Source organism: Mus musculus, chromosome 1, assembly GCF_000001635.26.
Source record: "Mus musculus strain C57BL/6J chromosome 1, GRCm38.p6 C57BL/6J".
NCBI lineage: Eukaryota > Metazoa > Chordata > Mammalia > Rodentia > Muridae > Mus > Mus musculus.
Genome location: NC_000067.6, coordinates 72,284,334 through 72,303,162, shown reverse-complemented (window position 1 = coordinate 72,303,162; position 18,829 = coordinate 72,284,334). Strand labels below are relative to the sequence as shown.

Below are 18,829 nucleotides of genomic sequence, written 5' to 3'. Positions count from 1 at the left end.
AACCATAGCATTCAGAGCTATTTTTGAGAGCCCCCAAAATAAAAGAAGCAAATGCTAATCAGAGTTTATTATCTTTATTTTCATTTATATTATTCATATCTCTGGAAATGCACCAGGAAGCACCACAGCTATCCTCAAAAATACTGGACACATTTTCTTTTCCTTTTGATCAAACTAATAACAGGATTTTTTTTTTAATTCTCTGAAAGTGGAGTTCAGCACCATACATTAAATAAATGTCCCTGGCTGGTTTTGGGGGAGCTTGATCAACCCCTCTGGTTTGTTGAGTGCTTCAGAGCACTTCTTTCTGAGACACACACATCAAAAATAATAATAATGATAATAATAATGATAATAATAATAATAATATCGCTCCTTTTATGAACCCAAACCCCAAACCCACTGACCTCTTGGGACTCAGCATTTTGAAATCAGGACACTCTTAAAAATGAAGCTGTTATTTCTCCAGTCCAGAATCTTTTCATCTGGATTAATCTGTTACATCACTCCTAACCCTGTCAGAGAAGCTTCATGCTAGAAAGGTCTGAGCAAATGAATAAGGCTCCTAGGTTTGGTGAAACCACAGGCAAACTGTGGTTTGAATTTTGAGCTACTGATCCCTGCTGGGTTAGCGTTTGGAAGATTTACTCTCTCTCTCTCAATCTCTCTCTCTTCTCCATCTTTATAGATTAAATACTGTTAATCCCTGTTCCCCTTCCTTTCCAGGAAGAATTGTGCTGTGGCTGTGTGACCATATGCTCCTATCTAATGGGTCTTTCCAAAGAACCCTGAAACCACTTGACAAAAGGTTAAGTTGCCAAGTACACGAGATGCTACTGTCTAAGGCATATGCATAGTATATGTAACTCAGATCTATGTATAAACTCTCCATCTAAGACTAGGGCCAAAATAATTATATAAATAAACAAATAAAGCTGCATTTGTAATTTGGAATTCTGGATGTATCTAAATACCTGTTCTAAGATATCGATTTGTACTTGACTACCCAATAGCCACTATCCCCCTTTTCTCAAATTCACATAACCCCAGTATTCATCTAAGAATATAATTGCCCAGATGAAAGACTACATTTCCCAGCATCCTTTGATTGTGGGGTCATGTGACTATAGTATGGCCAATGAGAGATAATAAATATTGAGGGGGGAGGCTTTTAAAGCCTCCTTAAATAGGCTGAGTGTGCTCTCCTTTCCATCTCTGTTGCTATGACAGTTAAGAGTTGTAGTCAATATTTAAAAACTGAGGAGCACCAAGGGCCACATTCTGCCATCCAGTGAACCCCAGAAAACTTCATAGGTCTTGGGATGATCTGCCTCCTGACATCTGCATAAAAAGGAAGTATATTTCTCTCTTGTTTGGCTCACTAATATTTGTGGCTTTAGTTATGTGCAGTTCTATCTAAATACAGTGATGCACAGTCTTTAATAGCCTAACTCCCTAAATGTGTCACTCCATCCCCATCTATTATCTTGGCGGATCTGGTCACCCCTGAGCCTCTTTATCCTTTCTGTCACATTTAGGCACACACTCCCCTGGGTCATAGGCACCAATAACATCTTCAGGCCCCTGAAGGAATTTATGATGTATCTTCATGTAGCACATAAACAGTCATTATAGGGCAAAGAGTCAAGACGCATTTGTATTTCAGATGCACGGCTTTGGCACAAGTCGCTTTTCTATTTTCCGTCATCTTGGAATAATGAAGATGATGAGTTACGCCAGTGTGGGCTAGGCTGTCCCAGGAATGTAGAGGGCATTAGATAGTTTAAGGAAAGAACTACTAGATTCCATTGAATGACTATAGACAACTAGGACCTAGGAAGGAAGTCACTAGAGGTCTAGACAGTAGAGGTTTCTACCTCCTGGATGGGGTCCTTGTTGGAGAGATTGCCCGAGATATTATCAGACTCCAGCAGTTCCACAATGCTGTAGGGAGAACAGTCCTCCAGACCCAGCTTGCTGCAGAGCCAACCACAGAAGCCTTTCTCCATGTCACAGGCAGCTCGCCACCACGCTGCCCAGGACCATGAGAGCTGAGCCACGGCGGCATAGAGCCCCAGGGAAGAGGCCATGGTCATGATGAGCACTGGGTAGAAGAGAATGAGGCACGGACAGCAGGAGATCTTATGCCAGAAGGTCCTCTCTTCATTGTACACCAGAAAGATGTTGTACCAGGTGATGGTGCCATAATAGAAAGACACAACGAAAGAGAGCACAAAGACCACAGGCAGGCAGACCAGTGTCCAGAGGACCACGTGTGGCCCCTGGTCCGCCCCGACCTGGCAGGCCCTCCTTCCCTCGGGGGCTGCTTCCCTGGACAGCTCCTTGGGTTTGGTCAGCTCCTGCAGCTCCTTCTCTGTCAGAGTGACATGGATATCCACCATCTGACCCTTCTTCTTCCCTCGTGTGATGGTCCCGGTTAGTGTGACATAGCGGCTGTCCAGAGGCATGTTCCACACACCTGCAGCACACAGAGAAGATGAGCATCAAGAACTGAGGAATCCACAGCTCATCTTAGTGCCATCCTGAGGCCATGGAAGGCAATCTCTGCTGCTATTACTCCCACAGAGATTGCTGGCTCCACAGTGTGGGCCCCAAGAAAACTGTGAGCAAGATTAACATGTCCTTCCTATTGTCTCTACATTTTTTTCTGGACCACAGCCTTGACACAGTCTCTGTCATAGACAAGGAACCTCTTCGCCACCTTATCACGATACTGTTATAAAGGCATTATTTATGGGTATTGACCTGTGCATAAAATGTGTGTATGTATGTATACATCCCCTCCCTTCTAATGCCTAGTTCTGGGTTTCCCTGAAATGGGGAACATGGTGTCTCATGTTTATAGACACCCTAGCTGTTAAATCTAAGCTATAAATATCCACTAATTACACACACACACACACACACACACACACACACACACATTGTGATGGTTTGAATAGGTTTGGCCCCATAGACTCCTGCTTGGCACACAGGGGATGGCACTATTAGGAAGTGTAGCCTTGTGGAGTAGGTGTGTCACTGTGGGGTGGGCTTTGAGGTCTCCTAGGCTTAAGCTCTACCCACTATGGAATTCCAGTATCCTCCTGATTGCCTGCAGAAGTCAGTCTCCTCTTGGCTGGCTTCAGATCAAGATGTTGAACCCTTGGCTCCTCTTGCACTATGTCTGCCAGGATGATGCCATGCTTCCTGCCTTGACAATACAGACTGAACCTCTGAACTGTAAGCCAGTCCCAATTAAATATTGTCCTTTATAGAGTTGCCTTGGTTGTGGTGTCTTCACAGCCATGGAAGCCCTAACTAAAACACACAGGCACGCACGTGTGTGTGTGTGTGTGTGTGTGTGTGTGTGTGTGTGTGTTTAATTCAAATAATTAAAAAAAATAAGACAATGTCTGTCCTGCTTGACAGTCCCCCTTGGCTTCCACTGGCTCCAACAGTTCCCAGCCCTCCACTGTGCCCTTGCAAGATGCACCAGGATCTAGCCTGGCTTCCTTGCTGACCTTTCACCTCCTCCCTTGGTTCTATCCACACGCTAATAGAAGCACCCCTCCCCACCAATAGGCCAGTGTTGTTCTTACCTCAAGACACTTGCTTTTTTCAAAACAAGACACACAAACCGCCCTCTGCTCCACACCTTTCTTAGCTGGTTTCTTCGTGTTCCTTGGATGAGTTCAAATGCCACATCTTTGGAGAGGTCTTCTGTGGCACAGAGTCCCTCCCTGCCACCCTCCCCACTGCTGTAGGTTTCGTTGTCTTTGGAATGATTATTATCAGGTGAAGTCATCTTGTTCACTGTCTGTCTTCCCAGACTAAAAGCTCAGTGATGAGCACAGAGAGACTGCTCGTGTCGCCTACTCTGAGCGGGAGTCCTAGCATCTATCCTTCTACATGAATGGGACTATCTAGTAGTGCACGATAGTTCTTAACACAGATGACCCACAGGCTCCCTAGTAGCAGCAAACATTCTGAAACGTGGAGGACACAGATAATAAATTCATGGTGGAGATCCTAAGAATTTCTGTGACACACAGTATGTACACTGTGTATCTTCATAATATTGACCGGTCCCCGACAGTGTGGTTGGTGTGACTCTAACTGTGCTTGAGGGGTAGGAGAGTATTATCCAGTTCCACATAATCATACTTAATACTTAATATAATCATGCTATCATATTGCACACAAATCTTGACATTCCCAAATGTGAGGGAATAGTACATCTCACTGATTTCAAAACTCAAAACAGTCTCCCGAGCTGGGTGTGGTGGTGCACGCCTTTAATCCCAGCACTTGAGAGGCAGAGGCAGGCGGATTTCTGAGTTCGAGGCCAGCCTGGTCTACAGAGTGAGTTCCAGGACAGCCAGGGCTACACAGAGAAACCCTATCTTGAAAAAAAAAAAAAAAAAAACAAAAAAAACAAAAAAAACACACCAATCTCCTGGTTTCTCCTTCCTTCCTTCCTTCCTTCCTTCCTTCCTTCCTTTCCTTCTTTCTTTTTTGGTTTTACCTTTTGTTTTGTTTTGTTTTGTTTTCTTTTCTTTTCTTTTCTTTTGTTGAGACATAGTCTCACTGTATAGCCAAAGATGGCATCCAACTCATGATTCTCTTGCCTCAGCTTCCCAAGTGCTGGGATTGTAAGTATAAGCTGCCATACCTGGCTGCATGTTCATAATTATTAGGAAAGGTAACAACTGTTGTTCTTTATATCTGTTAATGTAATTAGCCTATAAAACCACTTCTCTTACACAGCAGTTGTGAAAGGGCAGAGATCCTGTCCCATCTAAATTATAGCACTGCAGGCTCTAAGTAACTGTTGTTAGTTTAATGAGTGAAGACAGCAACCCTTCAAGATATGCATCGTCAGAAAGAAAAGGCCAGAAAGCAGGTGCCCACCAGCTGGAGGGTGGATGCTGCTTTCGTTTTCTTCCTATGATTTTGAACAACGTGCTCCTGAAAAACTCACCATCATCCCCAGGATAGTCCAGGAAGTCCTCCCCCTCTTCCTCTTTAGGCCGATCTCCACCTTCAGATTCTTCAGGCTCCTCATCCGTCTTCTCATTATCTGACCGGTAGATGATGATGGATTCCGGGCGGGAGTCTTTCCTCCTCTTCTTCCTGCGGCCCAATGTGGATTCCCCATCCAGGGCCAGGACAGCAGCCACTGCCCTCCTCAGTGAGCCGTGGTGGGGGCTTGGGAGCTGACCCTGACTTTCCACCGGTGCCGACTCTTCCATCCTAGGCCTGAGAGCTAGCTGAGCTTACTTTACAGAGGAGTCTGACTTGTTTGTGCAAACTCAAGCGCCATACATCACACAGGTTTTTTTTCTATCGGGAAAGGGCTATGCAGACATGCCCCTGAGGATGCCTGCGACCTGAAAGACAGAAAGCCAAAGCATCAGCTGGAATCACGGAGGGCGGGCTGGAGATAAAGTGGGAAAGCAGTGTAGGAGGGAGGGGTCCATAGAAATCCTCTTTCGGTAACAGAGACGGAATAAACGTGTAGTCTTACGAAAACCTCATGAGTCCAGTTAAAGGGTACAGAGTTTGAGAAAGTGAGGAGGTCCACAGGCAGGGAAGGGTTAAATCCAGTCTTCCTCTCATCATATGCGGAGACTGACATGGCTGGGGCCAGTACTTTGGACTTCTGACTACCAAGAATACATTCCAACAATGCCCAAATGGGGGTAATGAAACCTTCATGGCTATGGAAGAACCTGCTTCCGAAGTTCCAGGAATCCAGGTTGCTTTCGCTTTCAACTCTACAGATTATCCTTCTGTTCTGCAGCTAAGCCAGAAAGAAGAGGTGGAGCATCTTTTAGAGAAAATGTAGGCACACTACTTACATTTACAAACTAATCTTGGGCTAATATTGATTTTCTAGGACAGTGGCTCTCAACCTTGCTAATGTTATAACCTTTTTTTTTAATTTTTATTTATTATTATATGTAAGTACACTGTAGCTGTCTTCAGACACACCAGAAGAGGGAGTCAGATCTTGTTACGGATGGTTGTGAGCCACCATGTGGTTGCTGGGATTTGAACTCTGGACCTTCGGAAGAGCAGTCGGGTGCTCTTACCCACTGAGCCATCTCACCAGCCCCATGTTATAACCTTTTATACAGTTCCTCATGTTGTGGTGACTCCCCACCATAAAATTATTTGCATTACTATCTCATAAATGTAATTTTGCTACTGTTATGAATTGTGATACAAATATCTGGCATGCAGGATAACTGTTATGAGGCCCCTGTGAAAGGGTCGTTTGACCCCCCCCCCCAACATCATCTACATGTTGAGAACTGCTGTTATAGGAGAAAATCAGGAGACTTTATCTGGGGTTCACGGTGTTAAGGCAAGCCACATCAAGCAAATCAAGACAGATGAGCCCAGCTGACCTCTCAGGAGGCTGCAATCCATTTTTTTTAAAGACTGATTGATTGATTGATTGATTGGTTGATTTTATGTATGTGAGTACAGATGGTGTGAGCCTTCATGTGGTTGTTGGGAATTGAATTTTTAGGACCTCTGCTCGCTCCAGTCAACCCCGTTCACTCAGTCTCTGCTTGCTCCAGCCCCAGAGATTTATTTATTATTATACATAAGTACACTGTAGCTGACTTCAGACGCACCAGAAGAGGGTGTCAGATCTCATTACAGATGGTTGTGAGCCACCATGTGGTTGCTGGGATTTGAACTCAGGACTTCGGAAGAGCAGTCAGTGCTCTTACACGCTGAGCCATCTCTCCAGCCCTGCAATCCATTTTTTAGCTTGAGCCATCCTGTGACGCTGTTGCTACAGAGTGAACATCAGCAGCACCCAGCTCCTCACAGGGAAGAGAACAAAGACAAAAACCCTGTCTTTATGGGAAGTTTAAAATTTATTTTGTTAAAAGTATGTGGGGTAAGGAGTGTATCTGGGAGGAGTTAGGGGACAGAATGAGGCTTGGGTATAATCAAAATACATTATATATATATATATATATATACACATACATATATATGAAATTCAAAAAAGAAACATATTAAAAATCAAACATAAATAATTCCACGGAACATGGTGCCAGACAAGGCAATGTAATATGTAATCCGAACCGAGCATGACTACGTCAGAGACACAAAAATAGCCCAAGATCTTTATCCTGGATCTCAGAAGCAGCCTAGCGTTTTCCCCAACTACAGCCTCAGACTTGCTGTGGGAGGCTCTCTCATAGACATTAGAGTAATCTCAGACTCACACCCACTGTCTGACAGACTGTTCTGTCAAAAGTGGCATCAGCCCTTATTGACAATCAGGCAGCCTGTTCCCGACACACTTCCTACTGGTCGTGGGCGCATTGCCCCTTCTGCAGAGGAACAGGCAGAGCCTATTCAACCACAGGTGGACTCCTGGTGTTGCCATATCTAAGGTCAGTCCACTCACTGCTGTCCTAAAATCCAGCGTAGAAAGAAATTAGTGGAAGTTAATCAGTTTATTCAAGGTCAACCCTGAGGAAAATAGAGGACACTTTGTGTCTTAGTCAGGGTTTCTATTCCTGCACAAAACATCATGACCAAGAAGCAAGTTGGGGAGGAAAGGGTTTATTCAGCTTACATTTCCACACTGCTGTTCATCACTAAAGAAAATCAGGATTAGAACTCAAGCAGGTCAGGAAGCAGGAGCTGATGCAGAGGCCATGGAGGGGTGTTTCTCACTGGCTTGCTTCTCCTGGCTTGCTCAGCCTGCTCTCTTATAGAACCCAAGACTACCAGCCCAGAGATGGTCCCACTCATAAGGGCCCTTCCCCTTGATCACTAATTGAGAAAATGCCCCACAGCTGGATCTCATGGAGGCATTTCCTCAACTGAAGCTCCTTTCTCTGTGATAACTCCAGCTTTCGTCAAACCGACACACAAAACCAGCCAGTTCACTTTATGTTCCAATTTACCCCTTTACTTGGCTCAAGTCTTGTATAGGAGTATGAAGGAGTTACAGTGACACTGTGATTGGATACAGTGAGACCATGGGTGGGAAATTCCCATACTGGATGGAGGATTTCTCCAGGCTTGGTCTCCATCATTCTTTAAGAGTCTAGTTCAAACCAGCTGGGCAGGGTGATATACTTCTTTAATCCCAGCACTCGGGAAGCAGAGTCAAGCAGATCTCTTAGTTCAAGGCCAGCCTTGTAAACATTGTGAGGTCCAGGACAAACAGACTTACATAGTAAGATCTTGTCTTGAAAAACAAAACAACAACAAAAACAACAACAGCAACAACAATAACAACAAAGAATCCCGTTGCCCTCAGCTCTGCCTCCTGGACAGCATCTGTGTTTTCTTTCCAGGTAAACACTTTTCTGCCAGTCAGTTTGTATGAACTGAAGGGGGACGGGGTGTAACAGGTTCTGTGAGAACTCCCCAGCGCCAAACAAAATGTCTTTACAAGTAACAACAACAACAACAATAAAAGTGCATGCCAGGGGCTGGAGAGATGGTTTAGTGGGTAAGAGCTCTTGCTTTGCAAGCCAGGGGAACTGAGTTCAAATCCCAGCACCCATGTAAAACCAGGCATGGGCATGCACCTTTAACCCTGGTATTGCCTTCTGTTCTATATTCTTAGTACTTAGTTATACAGCACTTCATGTCGTGGGTAGGGAGTGGCACTGTGAGCTCTCCTTCATCCCTACAGGCAGACTGTAAACTTGTAGAGGTCAGGAACTGCCACTAGTGGGTGGGCCATGTGCCAGAGAGTCAGTATTCACCTGTTGACTTCTTAGGGCAGAGGAGAAATAGTTGATGAATAAATCATTTTGAATAATGAATAACTACTTTGAATAATGTAAAGAGGTGCTAAAAAGCAGACAGTTAAATTCTCTTTCTGACTTTTGTACACATAAAATGCTTTGGCGTTTGGTGTGAGAAACAGGTTCTCTCTCCTCCTTTTTGGATTCGATAAGACAGAGTAAAACAAACCTGCCAAGTTCCCCAAACTTTAATTAATAGGATCAAGAGAAAAAACACAACGTTGGTGTCCTTTCTGGCTCAGGCTTTGACTATCTTCTGCCTGCCCTCCCTGGTCAAAGTCTGATAGCCAGCATTGCCCTGCAGAGCATTAACCTCCAAGTGGACTCTGGGATATTGGAGAACACATTTATACTCCAGGACTCATGATTAGGAAAAAATGGCTTAAGCCATTGGCTTCTAATCTTGATACCTTAGTCAGTCCTTCAGCTCATCATTAAAAGATTTTTGGAGCCAGGCATGGTAGCACACATCTGCAATTCTAGAGTTCAGGAGGCTGAGGCAGGGGAATCATGAGTTTGAGGCCAGCCTGGGTTATTTAGTGAGACTTTGTATTTACAAAGAAACAAAGATCTTTGAAAAGGCTGAATAAAAATGTGTTTTTGTTTTTTTTTTTTTTTTGCCTAAAACCCACCACTATAAAATGAAATGCAGACCTTCCACGTAGTCCGAGGACAGTAGAACATAGCCCCCCACCCCTAATATCACTCTCCCGTGCTGTACCATCTCCCTTACAACCACTGTCTATAGCCACTCTGGCTGACTGGATTCTCAAGAGTACCACATACTTTCCTCCTTGACATATTTAAATGCTGTCTGTGCTGAATAACATGCCGTTCTATCCTACTCCATCACATGACCATCTCTTAAGTCCTAAGTTCAAATGTCCCCTCTCCCAGGCTTTCTCTTCCCACAACCAAAAATGGGCCCCTTGCCATTCACGATTCTTCCTCTCCAAAACCATTTTCCTGGGTAAAACTTATAGGCACTTGTAATTAAGTATTTAATTATTAACAAATGTTCTTTTATCTGTTTGTTGTCTGTCCTCTATATGATACTATAAAATCTGTGAGAGGTGGAGTCACAGGGTGGCTCAACAGAGCAGATGTTTAAGAAAACGCTTTCAAAGGCAGTAGTCAATCACTAGCCTAATTTTGGGATCGAGACTAAAGAGAAATATAAGAAAGATATCAATGTGCTCTTTTGTGTGCTAGCTATTTCACACTTGGTAGGCTTTCCTCCTATATCTATTGTCTGCTTCTATTATGTTTGCTTCTATTATTTTTAATTGTTTGTATTAGGAAGGAGTAGTACACACCTGAGCACAGGTACCTGCAAAGGCCAGAGGTGTCTCGTCCCTCCAGAGCTGTAATTACAGGCCGTTGTGAACTTGTCCTATTTCTCCTTTCTAATAATGCAGGTTTCAGGTGGTCACATGATGTCTCTGGTAAAGATAACAATCTTAGGCTGAAAGATGGCTCTGGGGTTAACAGCACATACAGTTCTTGCAGAGGACCTAAGTTTAGTCCTCAGTACCCACATTGGATAGCTCCAGCTGCTGATTATTCCAGTTCCAGGAATCTGAAACCTCTGACCTCCTCCAGCACTGACGCTCATGTGCATATACTCACAGAGAGATGCATGGATATACACGTAATTAAAATTAATTAATTAATTAATTAATTAAAGATGACCTTTCCCACCAGACAGCAGTGGCATACACCTTTAATCCCAGCACTCAGGAAGCAGAGGCAGGTGAGTCTCTGAGTTTAAGGCCAGCCTGGTCTACAGAGTGAGTTCCAGAACAGCCAGGGCTATACAGAGAAACCCTATCTTGGGGGCATGGGAGGAGATCACATTTCGTAGCATCCCTTGCAGCTAGGTGTGATTACTGTCTGGACAAATGGATGTGAGTATGCAGTATTACTGTCTGTCCCTCTACTTCTCTTTTTGGAGTTGGAACATGATCCTTCCATAGTCCATTCAGATCAAAGCATTCCCCTTAGTGACAGCAGAAGACAAAAGAATGACACAGAAAGAATTAAATATAGGACCATAGATTCTTTTTGTTTAGACTTATGTGGGCAGGGGAGTCTTGTATTAAGTAATAGGAATACAACACTTCAAGGCCATTTTATATCTTAATCCCTCTGCTGTGTGTATACTGGCATATACACAGAGTTTAAGGAGCATTTTGAAATAGCATGATCCCTGATATTGGGTAACTTAAGTCATTTTGATTCTTCTGGGAGCCCAGAAATTCTGAAACCCAACTGCTCAGTACAATGGATTATTCCAGTGATACTGGCTCAAGTTCAATCAGAAATCCCCTGGAGGTCTGAAGAGATGGCTCGGCAGTTAAAAGCACCAATTGCCCTTTAAGAAGACCTGGGTTCAATTCCTAGCACCCTTGTGGCAGCTCACAACTATCTGTAACGGCAGTTTCAGGGAATCCGACACACTCCTCTGGCTTCCACATGCTCTGGGAAGATAGATTGTGCGCAGACAGACACGCAAGCCAAAAACAACCATAGGTATGAAATAACAAGCTTAAAAAAAAAGAAAAAGAAAAAGAAAAAGGAGAGAAGAAATCCACTGGGGAGCTCAGTGCAGCCCAGGACATGAATAGAAGTGGATGCTTGCAATAAGCGGGGCCAATAATGATGTTTTATTAAATAGAAGTTACTTATTCATCACTAAAATACTTCAAAGTTCAAACCCTCAAAATGAGTAAGCCTACAGTGTCTTCGAAGGGTCAGCCAGATCCCAAGTAAGCAAGTATTTGGTTACTAGTCTACCTCCATGCCCAACCTGTAGAACTGCCTCTCTGTATCTTGGTGGACACTTCAACGTCTTGTGGTTTCCCTACAGTCTGGTCACACTACCTCTCTGCTCGCAACCAATCCAGCACATCCCTCTACTCTTTCAGATAATTCAGCTTAAATTACAGACTTAAGTCGGTGCAGAAACCAGGAAACCTAGAGGCCTGTGCTACCCCTGTGTGCACTGCAGGGTAGCAAGGGACTGATGAGTGGGTTGAGATTTGACTGGAAAGAGTTAATAAAGGCAATGGCAGCAAACCTTGACAGTAGAGTGGACATGTAAGGATAAGAAAGACAAGAGCTTGGGTCTCATCAACCAGGAAGTTGCGGTGACTTTCTCTCTCACCAAGCATACTGTCCAGCCAACCCCTTTCATAAAGACTGGCCCATTTGGCATGGGTTGTATACAGCTTCATGGGGAAATTTCTGGTTTCAATTTGGGTGATTGGCCCATTTTCAAATAAATGGCCAGGCGGATGACCAACCAAAACAAAACATGGATGGGCTACATGCCGCTGTTGGACAAGAAGTTTCCAATCCGATGCTGCTGAAAATCTTAGGAGTGGTTTTTTTGTTTGTTTGTTTGTTTGTTTTTGTTTCTGTTTTGTTTTTTGAGACAGAGTTTCTCTGTATAGCCCTGGCTGTCCTGGAACTCACTCTGTAGACGAGGCTGGCCTCGAACTCAGAAATCCACCTGCCTCTGCCTCCCGAGTGCTGGGATTAAAGGCGTGCACCACCACACCCGGCAGGAGTGGTCTTTTGCCTCTTTCCCTTGGTGCAGCTGATCTGCCGTGGCTACAAGTATACAAGTGTGGAAGGCTACCTTCCCAAAGTCAGTCTGCCACTACACGGCGAAGTGCACCCTGCCTCTGACTTGCTGTCTTTCCCACTTCCCACCCCCACCCCACCCCACCCCCCATCTGTGCGTCTGTCATCCAAGGATCACACATCACATGTCTGGGGCTGGCCAAAATCTGCTGATCACAACTGACCACTATGAGGTTTGCCACCACCAAGGAAGCAAAGTGTTTACGGTTTTACCACCAAAAGTCACCAAGCTTTCTTGCAGTCTCCTCTAAGGTGGGAAGGAACTGAGCTTAGGCCAGTACTAGGTGACTGGAATTGTGGTACAGCAACATGCAAGACCTCCCTGCCTCCGGCGGGTTGCTGTGAAGGGGCAGTGAGCACAGTCAGGATACAGCTTGCTTCTCTCTGGTCCTCTCGTAACTAGGGTAAAGACTTGAGCACATCCTACAACTTCAGTTGCTTTTCATGAGATTTCAAACCCAGGACAAATGGTTGGGTGCCTATTTAACATATCAGAGTAGACCTGACCACTAGGTTCTCCCTGCAATCCTCAGATCTTACCTTTTACAGGGCCCTCCTGGCTGGCATACCTGCCGCCTACCATGAACTCTCCAGCTCAGTAGGCTGGGCTGCTCTTCCCTGTATAATCCAACCATTCTGATTACTCACTCTTTTTATACCCTCCTGACTGCTGCACCTCTCTCTCTCTCTCTCTCTCTCTCTCTCTCTCTCTCTCTCTCTCTCTCTCTCTCTCTCTCTCTCTCCTCTTCCCCTCTCCTCCCTTTTCCTTCCCTTCCCACCTCTCCCCACATGGATCAGCTCAGGGTCCTGCTCACTCTGGCTACACTCTTCCTTTTATCTACAATAAACCTTCTCCATCATTGTTAGAAGCAGTCATCTTTCCTTTCCTTTTCCTTTGTGTTTCTGTTTCCATTCATTTGTGTTTATTTTTTTAATACATATATTGCAGTGAGGGCACATTTGTGGGCCACAGAACACATATGGTGGCAGAGGACAACTTTTTGGGGGTTGGTTCTCTCCTTCCACCATGTGGGTCCCAAAGATTAAATTTAGGTCCTTGGGCTTGTCAGAGGGCACCCTGCCCAATGAGCCATCTTCCCGTGGTGCTTTTACAAATTACTGATTTAGGGGAGGGATGGAGAGATAGTTTATCGTTTAAGAGCACTTGCTGTTCTTGTAAAGGACCCAAATTCGATACCTGTCACCTACATGGCAGCTTAACAACTGTCCTAGATTCCAGTCCCAGAGGATCCAAGGTTCTCTTTTGACCTCCAAGGGTACCAGACATGAAGGAAGGAAGGGCCCCACTACACATGCAGGCAGAGCACTCATAGGTAATGAGTATGAGTAATACTCTTTTGAAAAGCAGTTATTGGGGGCTGGAGAGATGGTGCAGCGGTTGAGAGCACTGACTGCCCTTCCAGGAGTCCTGAGTTCAATTCCCAGCAACCACATGGTGGCTCACAACCATCCGTAATGGAATCTGATGCCCTCTTCTGGTGTGTCCGAAAAAAGCAAGAGTGTACTCACATACCTAAAATAAATAAGTAAATATTTTTAAAAGGAAAAGAAAAAAGAAAGAAAAGCAGTTCCTAACTCGGAAGGCCATGCAGCTGAATGGTGTTAGTGTCCCACTAGGGTGGGGTAAATGACGCCTCTGACTGAAGCAACCTATCAGTGTTGCTTCTCATGGTCAACTTTTTCCAGCCAAAACTCCTTTCTGAGTCTTAATGACTAACTGGAAGAGCCGATGTTCCTGGGAAAAGCCAGCTCTGAGAAGACATGGAAGGTAAATTTTACGCATCAGTAAGTTCAAGTAAAGTTTCTAAAGTTTCTTGGCAGGCAGGCATGATGATGCACACCTTTAATCCCAGCACTTGAGAAACAGGGGCAGGAGGATCTCTGTGAGTCTGATTTCTGTCTGCTCTATACTCTGAGTTCTTGAACAGCCAGGGCTACCTTGTGAAACCCTGCCTCAAAAACAAACAAACAAGGTTTAGCAATAGCATAGAGAGCTAGCTTCTGTCAGTAAAATGATTGCCTCACAAGCTTGAGGCCATGAGTGCAAGCCCTGGGAAGCCAGGGGTAGTGGCACATATACTGTAATAATCCCAACACTGGGAAGATAGAGACAGGCTGATTTGGGGGGTTCCTGGCTAGCCAACTTAGTCTGCTAGCTAAGCCCTGGGCCAAAGAGAGCCCTTATGCCAAAAAACCACGGTTGAGGGCTTCTAACAATGACACTCTGTATTGTCTTCCTGCCTCCACGCACATGCACACATATTCACATGTGCACATACACACAGCATTACATTTTTGACAAAGAGTTTATTGTCATGTGTGTGCATATGTGTGTGTGAGGATGCACAGGTGCATGCTTGCAGGTTCTTACGGAAACCAAAGGAGGGCAGCAAGATCCGATAGGGCTGAGTTACAGGTGACTAAGAGCTTCCCAGGATGCATGCTATGAGCCAAACTGGGGTCCTGTTGGAGATCAGGAAGTGCTCTTAACTGCAGAGCCCCTAAGGTTAAATGTTTAACTTGCAGAAAGATAGCTAACTCACCAAGAGCATGTTTCAGCACACAGCCTGGAGAATGAAAGTACACATTAACTCAAGGTTGCAACAGCAGAAGAGGAAAGAAACGCCCATCTGCAGGTGGTGAAGACCTAGCTCAGCCATTACCTCGATGCCCACTGGCCACCTGTTCCTTCTTCCTTTTCCTATACCAGCCTTGGAGGCTGTAGGTTCTCTATCACGAACCTTGAAGAGTGGTAGCTCCCTGCCATCTTCTTGGTCTGCTGCGTTCCCCCTGTCCCCAGCAATCTGTCCCATTCACTGGCTTTTGCGGTGGGAAAAAATGAAAGAATTCAGTAGTCCTGGCTGGTGGTATGGACCCGTGCCCTCAGTGCTACTCAGCTACTCTGGAGGCAGGAGAATTGCGAGTTCAATGCTTGACTACAGAGTGTGGTCAGGGGCACCCTGGGCAACTAAGGAGAGCCCTTGCTTGAGGTAAGAAATTAAGAGGGCTGGAAATACAACTCTGTGGGAGAGTCCATACTTCTTATACATAGGCCCTTTTGCCTCATACACATACTAAGGCCATTGGTTCAATCCCTAGTAAAGAGGAAACAAATAAACAACACTGAGGCTGATTCTGCACCATCTGTCTGCAAAGAAAACAGTTCATGGAAGCAGGGGTGGTTGCTTGTTTATAAAGACCTTGTACGCTGCTCCTTACCGTAAGAGCTGAAGATTGGATCCTTTATTTGGTTTCTGCCCTACCTAATGTGATAAGTTCTTCTCCCACCGTCCACCCCCTCCTCTCCTATGCTACAATGGAAGACTGAACAAAGACAGGGAAACCCAAGCACCCCCTTGCCTGAGCTGTCTTCCCCATGTCTGGTACACAAGAACTCAGGGAGTGCCATACTGACTGAACACTCATAAGTGAGCTGCCTCATAAGTGAGGGCTCTTGCTTGGAGGCACGAGCAGAGTTAGATGCCTTACTGGTATTCCTGCTACACAGATTCTGTGAGTCTGTGTGTTGACTGTCAATCGGAGCCAGCAGCTGTTTTGCAAGGGGGTTGGGGGGGAGCTAACGAGGAAAATGGGGAGGGGGAGGGGGAGGGTCAGGGAGCTGGGTGAACAGCAAGAGCATCTCAGAAGAGAAAGGAAGCCACTGCTAATGGCCTGTGACAGCACAGGGGGTGTGGATGGATCACTGTGACAGCAAGCTCTCTTCGCCAGGACAAAGGAAGCAGCTGCAGCAGAATATAGAGATTAGCGCTGGATTTGGCCCAAGAAGTCACCAAAGCAGCATGGTGGTGGTCTAGGGTGAGGCATGGACCAGGGGCCAGGACTCAAATCTGAAAATAAAGGACTTCCAGGTGAAATTGCCAGGTGTGGTGATTTTTCAGGGGCTAGGAGGATCTTAAAACCCGGGCGGCGGGAGGCCGAGACAAAGAGAACATATCTCTTTATTTTAAACCAAGGAGCCCTTGGAGAGATCCCACACCCCTGAACCACAGGTTTTAACAGAATTGAGGGAAAGAACTGACTGCTCAGCTGCAAAATCCCTGCAGCTGAGAGATGGCACCTTGTCATGCCCATTGGACTTAACTGCCTCCCATCCCCAGTCAGTTCTCATTAAGAGTACCTGCCTCAGTCTGTTCAGTGACCTCTCTCTCTCTCTCTCTCTCTCTCTCTCTCTCTCTCTCTCTCTCTCTCTCTCTCTCTCTCTGCACATTTGAGAGAGATGGAGGTTTAGCTCGGCTCTGTGGAGGAACTCGAGTGCAAGCTCCGTGGTTGGATCTTCAGCATGGCAGAAGAACAAACAACATAGATCACTTTGCCCTTGGGAATCACATAGCTGGGAACTGTATTTTTCTGAAACAATTCTTCAACATCTCTATTTAAATGTATTTTTAGGGGACTGTGGAGATGGTCCAGCAGGAAAGGGTACTAATTTCTGTGCAAGGATTAAGACCCCAGTCAAATCCCCAGAACCCTGGCTAAGCCAGACAGGAGGATGTCTGTGACTCCCACCAGTTAAAGGGGGCAAGCTCCTGGTTCAGTGAGAGACCCTGTCTCAAGGGATTATAGGGCTGACAATGCTAAAGAAGGATATCCAGCAATCTCCTCTGGCTTCAACAGGAACACACATACACACACAAATACACCACACACACACACACACACACACACACACACACAAAAGAATTATTTTTAAAAAGAGGTTACAGTGGTGCCATTTTTTAATGTGTTCATGATCACATAACTGACATAAACAGACGGCTACCAGAGCTCTTGATGGACTTCCCAGACAAAAACAGCCAGAGAGCTTTAGCTCTTCCTTTCTGCGTGCTGGTTGGAATCCATCAGCAGCTAAGCTGGAGAGGGAAGTGCTTCTAAAAAGAGGTCAGAGAAGGCCAGGGAGGTGGAGGGCCTAGAGGTGCTCTCAGAACTGCAGTCTGGCTGGTGCGAGAGACCCAGTGTCTAACTTCACTTCTCTCTGTGAATTTTTTAAGTAGTGGCTCCAACCGCCACCTCCCCAAACAGACACAAATGGCATTTGTTGACTGGAAAAGGGAAAACAGAGCACCCCCGGCAAAGTTAGAAAGACTGTTGTCCTGGATTAAGACCAATGACCTAGCATAGTCCGACATAAGGAAAGAGATAAACAGAAAAGAGCTAAGAGGGCAAGGCTGCTGCTGCTGCGCTTGATGATGGGGTTCAATCCCTGGTGGCACCCATACGGTACAAGAAGAGAACTGACTCCTGCAATTCGTCTTCTCACACACACACACACACACACACACACACACACACACACATATGTAATGTTAATTTTTAAATGAACAAACAGAAGGGCAGGGCATGGTATCCCATGCCTTTAATCCCAGCATTCAGTAGGCAGAGGCAGGGGGAATCTCTTAAGTTCCAGGCCAACCTGATCTACATAGTGAGTTCCAGGACAGCCAGGGCTATAGAGAGAGAGACCTTGTCTCAAAAAAAAATTAATAATAATAATTAATTCAAAACAAACAGAATGTGAACAATAAATTGTTCCTTGGAACCAACTGGGAGCTGATAAGTTCCTTGCTGAAGGTAGGAGCTAAAAGGCAGGTTCCAAAACCATAAACCTAGAAATGAATCTTACAAGAACCATGCAACGATTCATCTTTATCTGCTGCTATATAACCCAGATGAAACGGACCAGGTCTCAAATCTATGGAAGGGTGCTTTTTTTTTTCATTTCTGGGTGGGGCACTGAGAATGAGGTGAGGGTGGCCTAAAATCATTTTGTTTAATCATTCATTATTTAGGCTCTGTGGATAACTGCAACTGTGTGCCCTCTCCTGCCCCACCCCCTCCTCCCTTTCGACTCCCTCCCTGAAGAAGAAGGGATCTGGGACCTGGATGGCTTCCCTTCAGCTAACCTAAGCCTTTCCCCACTTCCTAGCCCTCTGCACACAGCTGCTGAAGCCCAGACAGCCAGATGTCTGTTGCAGATCGGTACTGCGAGGGCCCAGACCTGCAGCCTTTCTCTACACAGATGCTCTGGAGATGTAATTTTAATTAACGGTGGGAGCTATGGCCCCAAGGATTGGATTTTCAGAACAGAAAATATCCTTCCCATTTCGTTCTTTCTCACTCTCTTTTCATTCCTCTGTCGTTTCCCCCCAATGTCACCGACATTTAAAAATAAATATGAAAAAAATCGAACGAGGAGTCTCACCCACACCTTCACTGGGACCCAGGAGGGAAGCTGAGGATGCAGACGGCTGCGGGCGGCCGCCAGGAGCGGTCCAGCTCTGGGAGGAGGCCTAGCGCGCCGCGAAGGCGGGGCCTGGGCGGGGCCTGAGGCGGGACCACGC

General features: G+C 45.6%; 1 protein-coding gene and 1 long non-coding RNA gene across 5 annotated transcripts; one reads left to right on the top strand and one right to left on the bottom strand.

Annotated features, from left to right (window-relative positions):
• Positions 1 to 58: 58 nt before the first annotated feature.
• Positions 59 to 18,812, bottom strand: Tmem169 (transmembrane protein 169). 4 transcript variants are annotated; one of them, XM_006496051.2, is made up of 4 exons: positions 18,697 to 18,812; positions 10,118 to 10,243; positions 4,985 to 5,393; positions 59 to 2,479 (listed from the first exon to the last, which is right to left on the bottom strand). In XM_006496051.2, exons 3-4 carry the CDS (start codon positions 5,253 to 5,255, stop codon positions 1,857 to 1,859), a joined length of 894 nt encoding a protein of 297 aa, XP_006496114.1. In that variant the 5' UTR covers positions 5,256 to 5,393; positions 10,118 to 10,243; positions 18,697 to 18,812; the 3' UTR covers positions 59 to 1,856. The 4 variants fall into 4 exon arrangements, with proteins under 4 accessions (XP_006496114.1, XP_006496116.1, XP_006496115.1 ...); XM_006496053.3 differs by having other exon boundaries at positions 18,691 to 18,800; XM_006496052.3 differs by lacking the exon at positions 10,118 to 10,243 and having other exon boundaries at positions 18,691 to 18,802.
• On the top strand, positions 15,056 to 18,665 carry Gm51631. Its single transcript, XR_003947863.1, has 3 exons — positions 15,056 to 15,460; positions 16,200 to 16,352; positions 18,415 to 18,665. It is a non-coding gene; the product is annotated as a predicted gene, 51631 (long non-coding RNA).
• Positions 18,813 to 18,829: the final 17 nt, after the last annotated feature.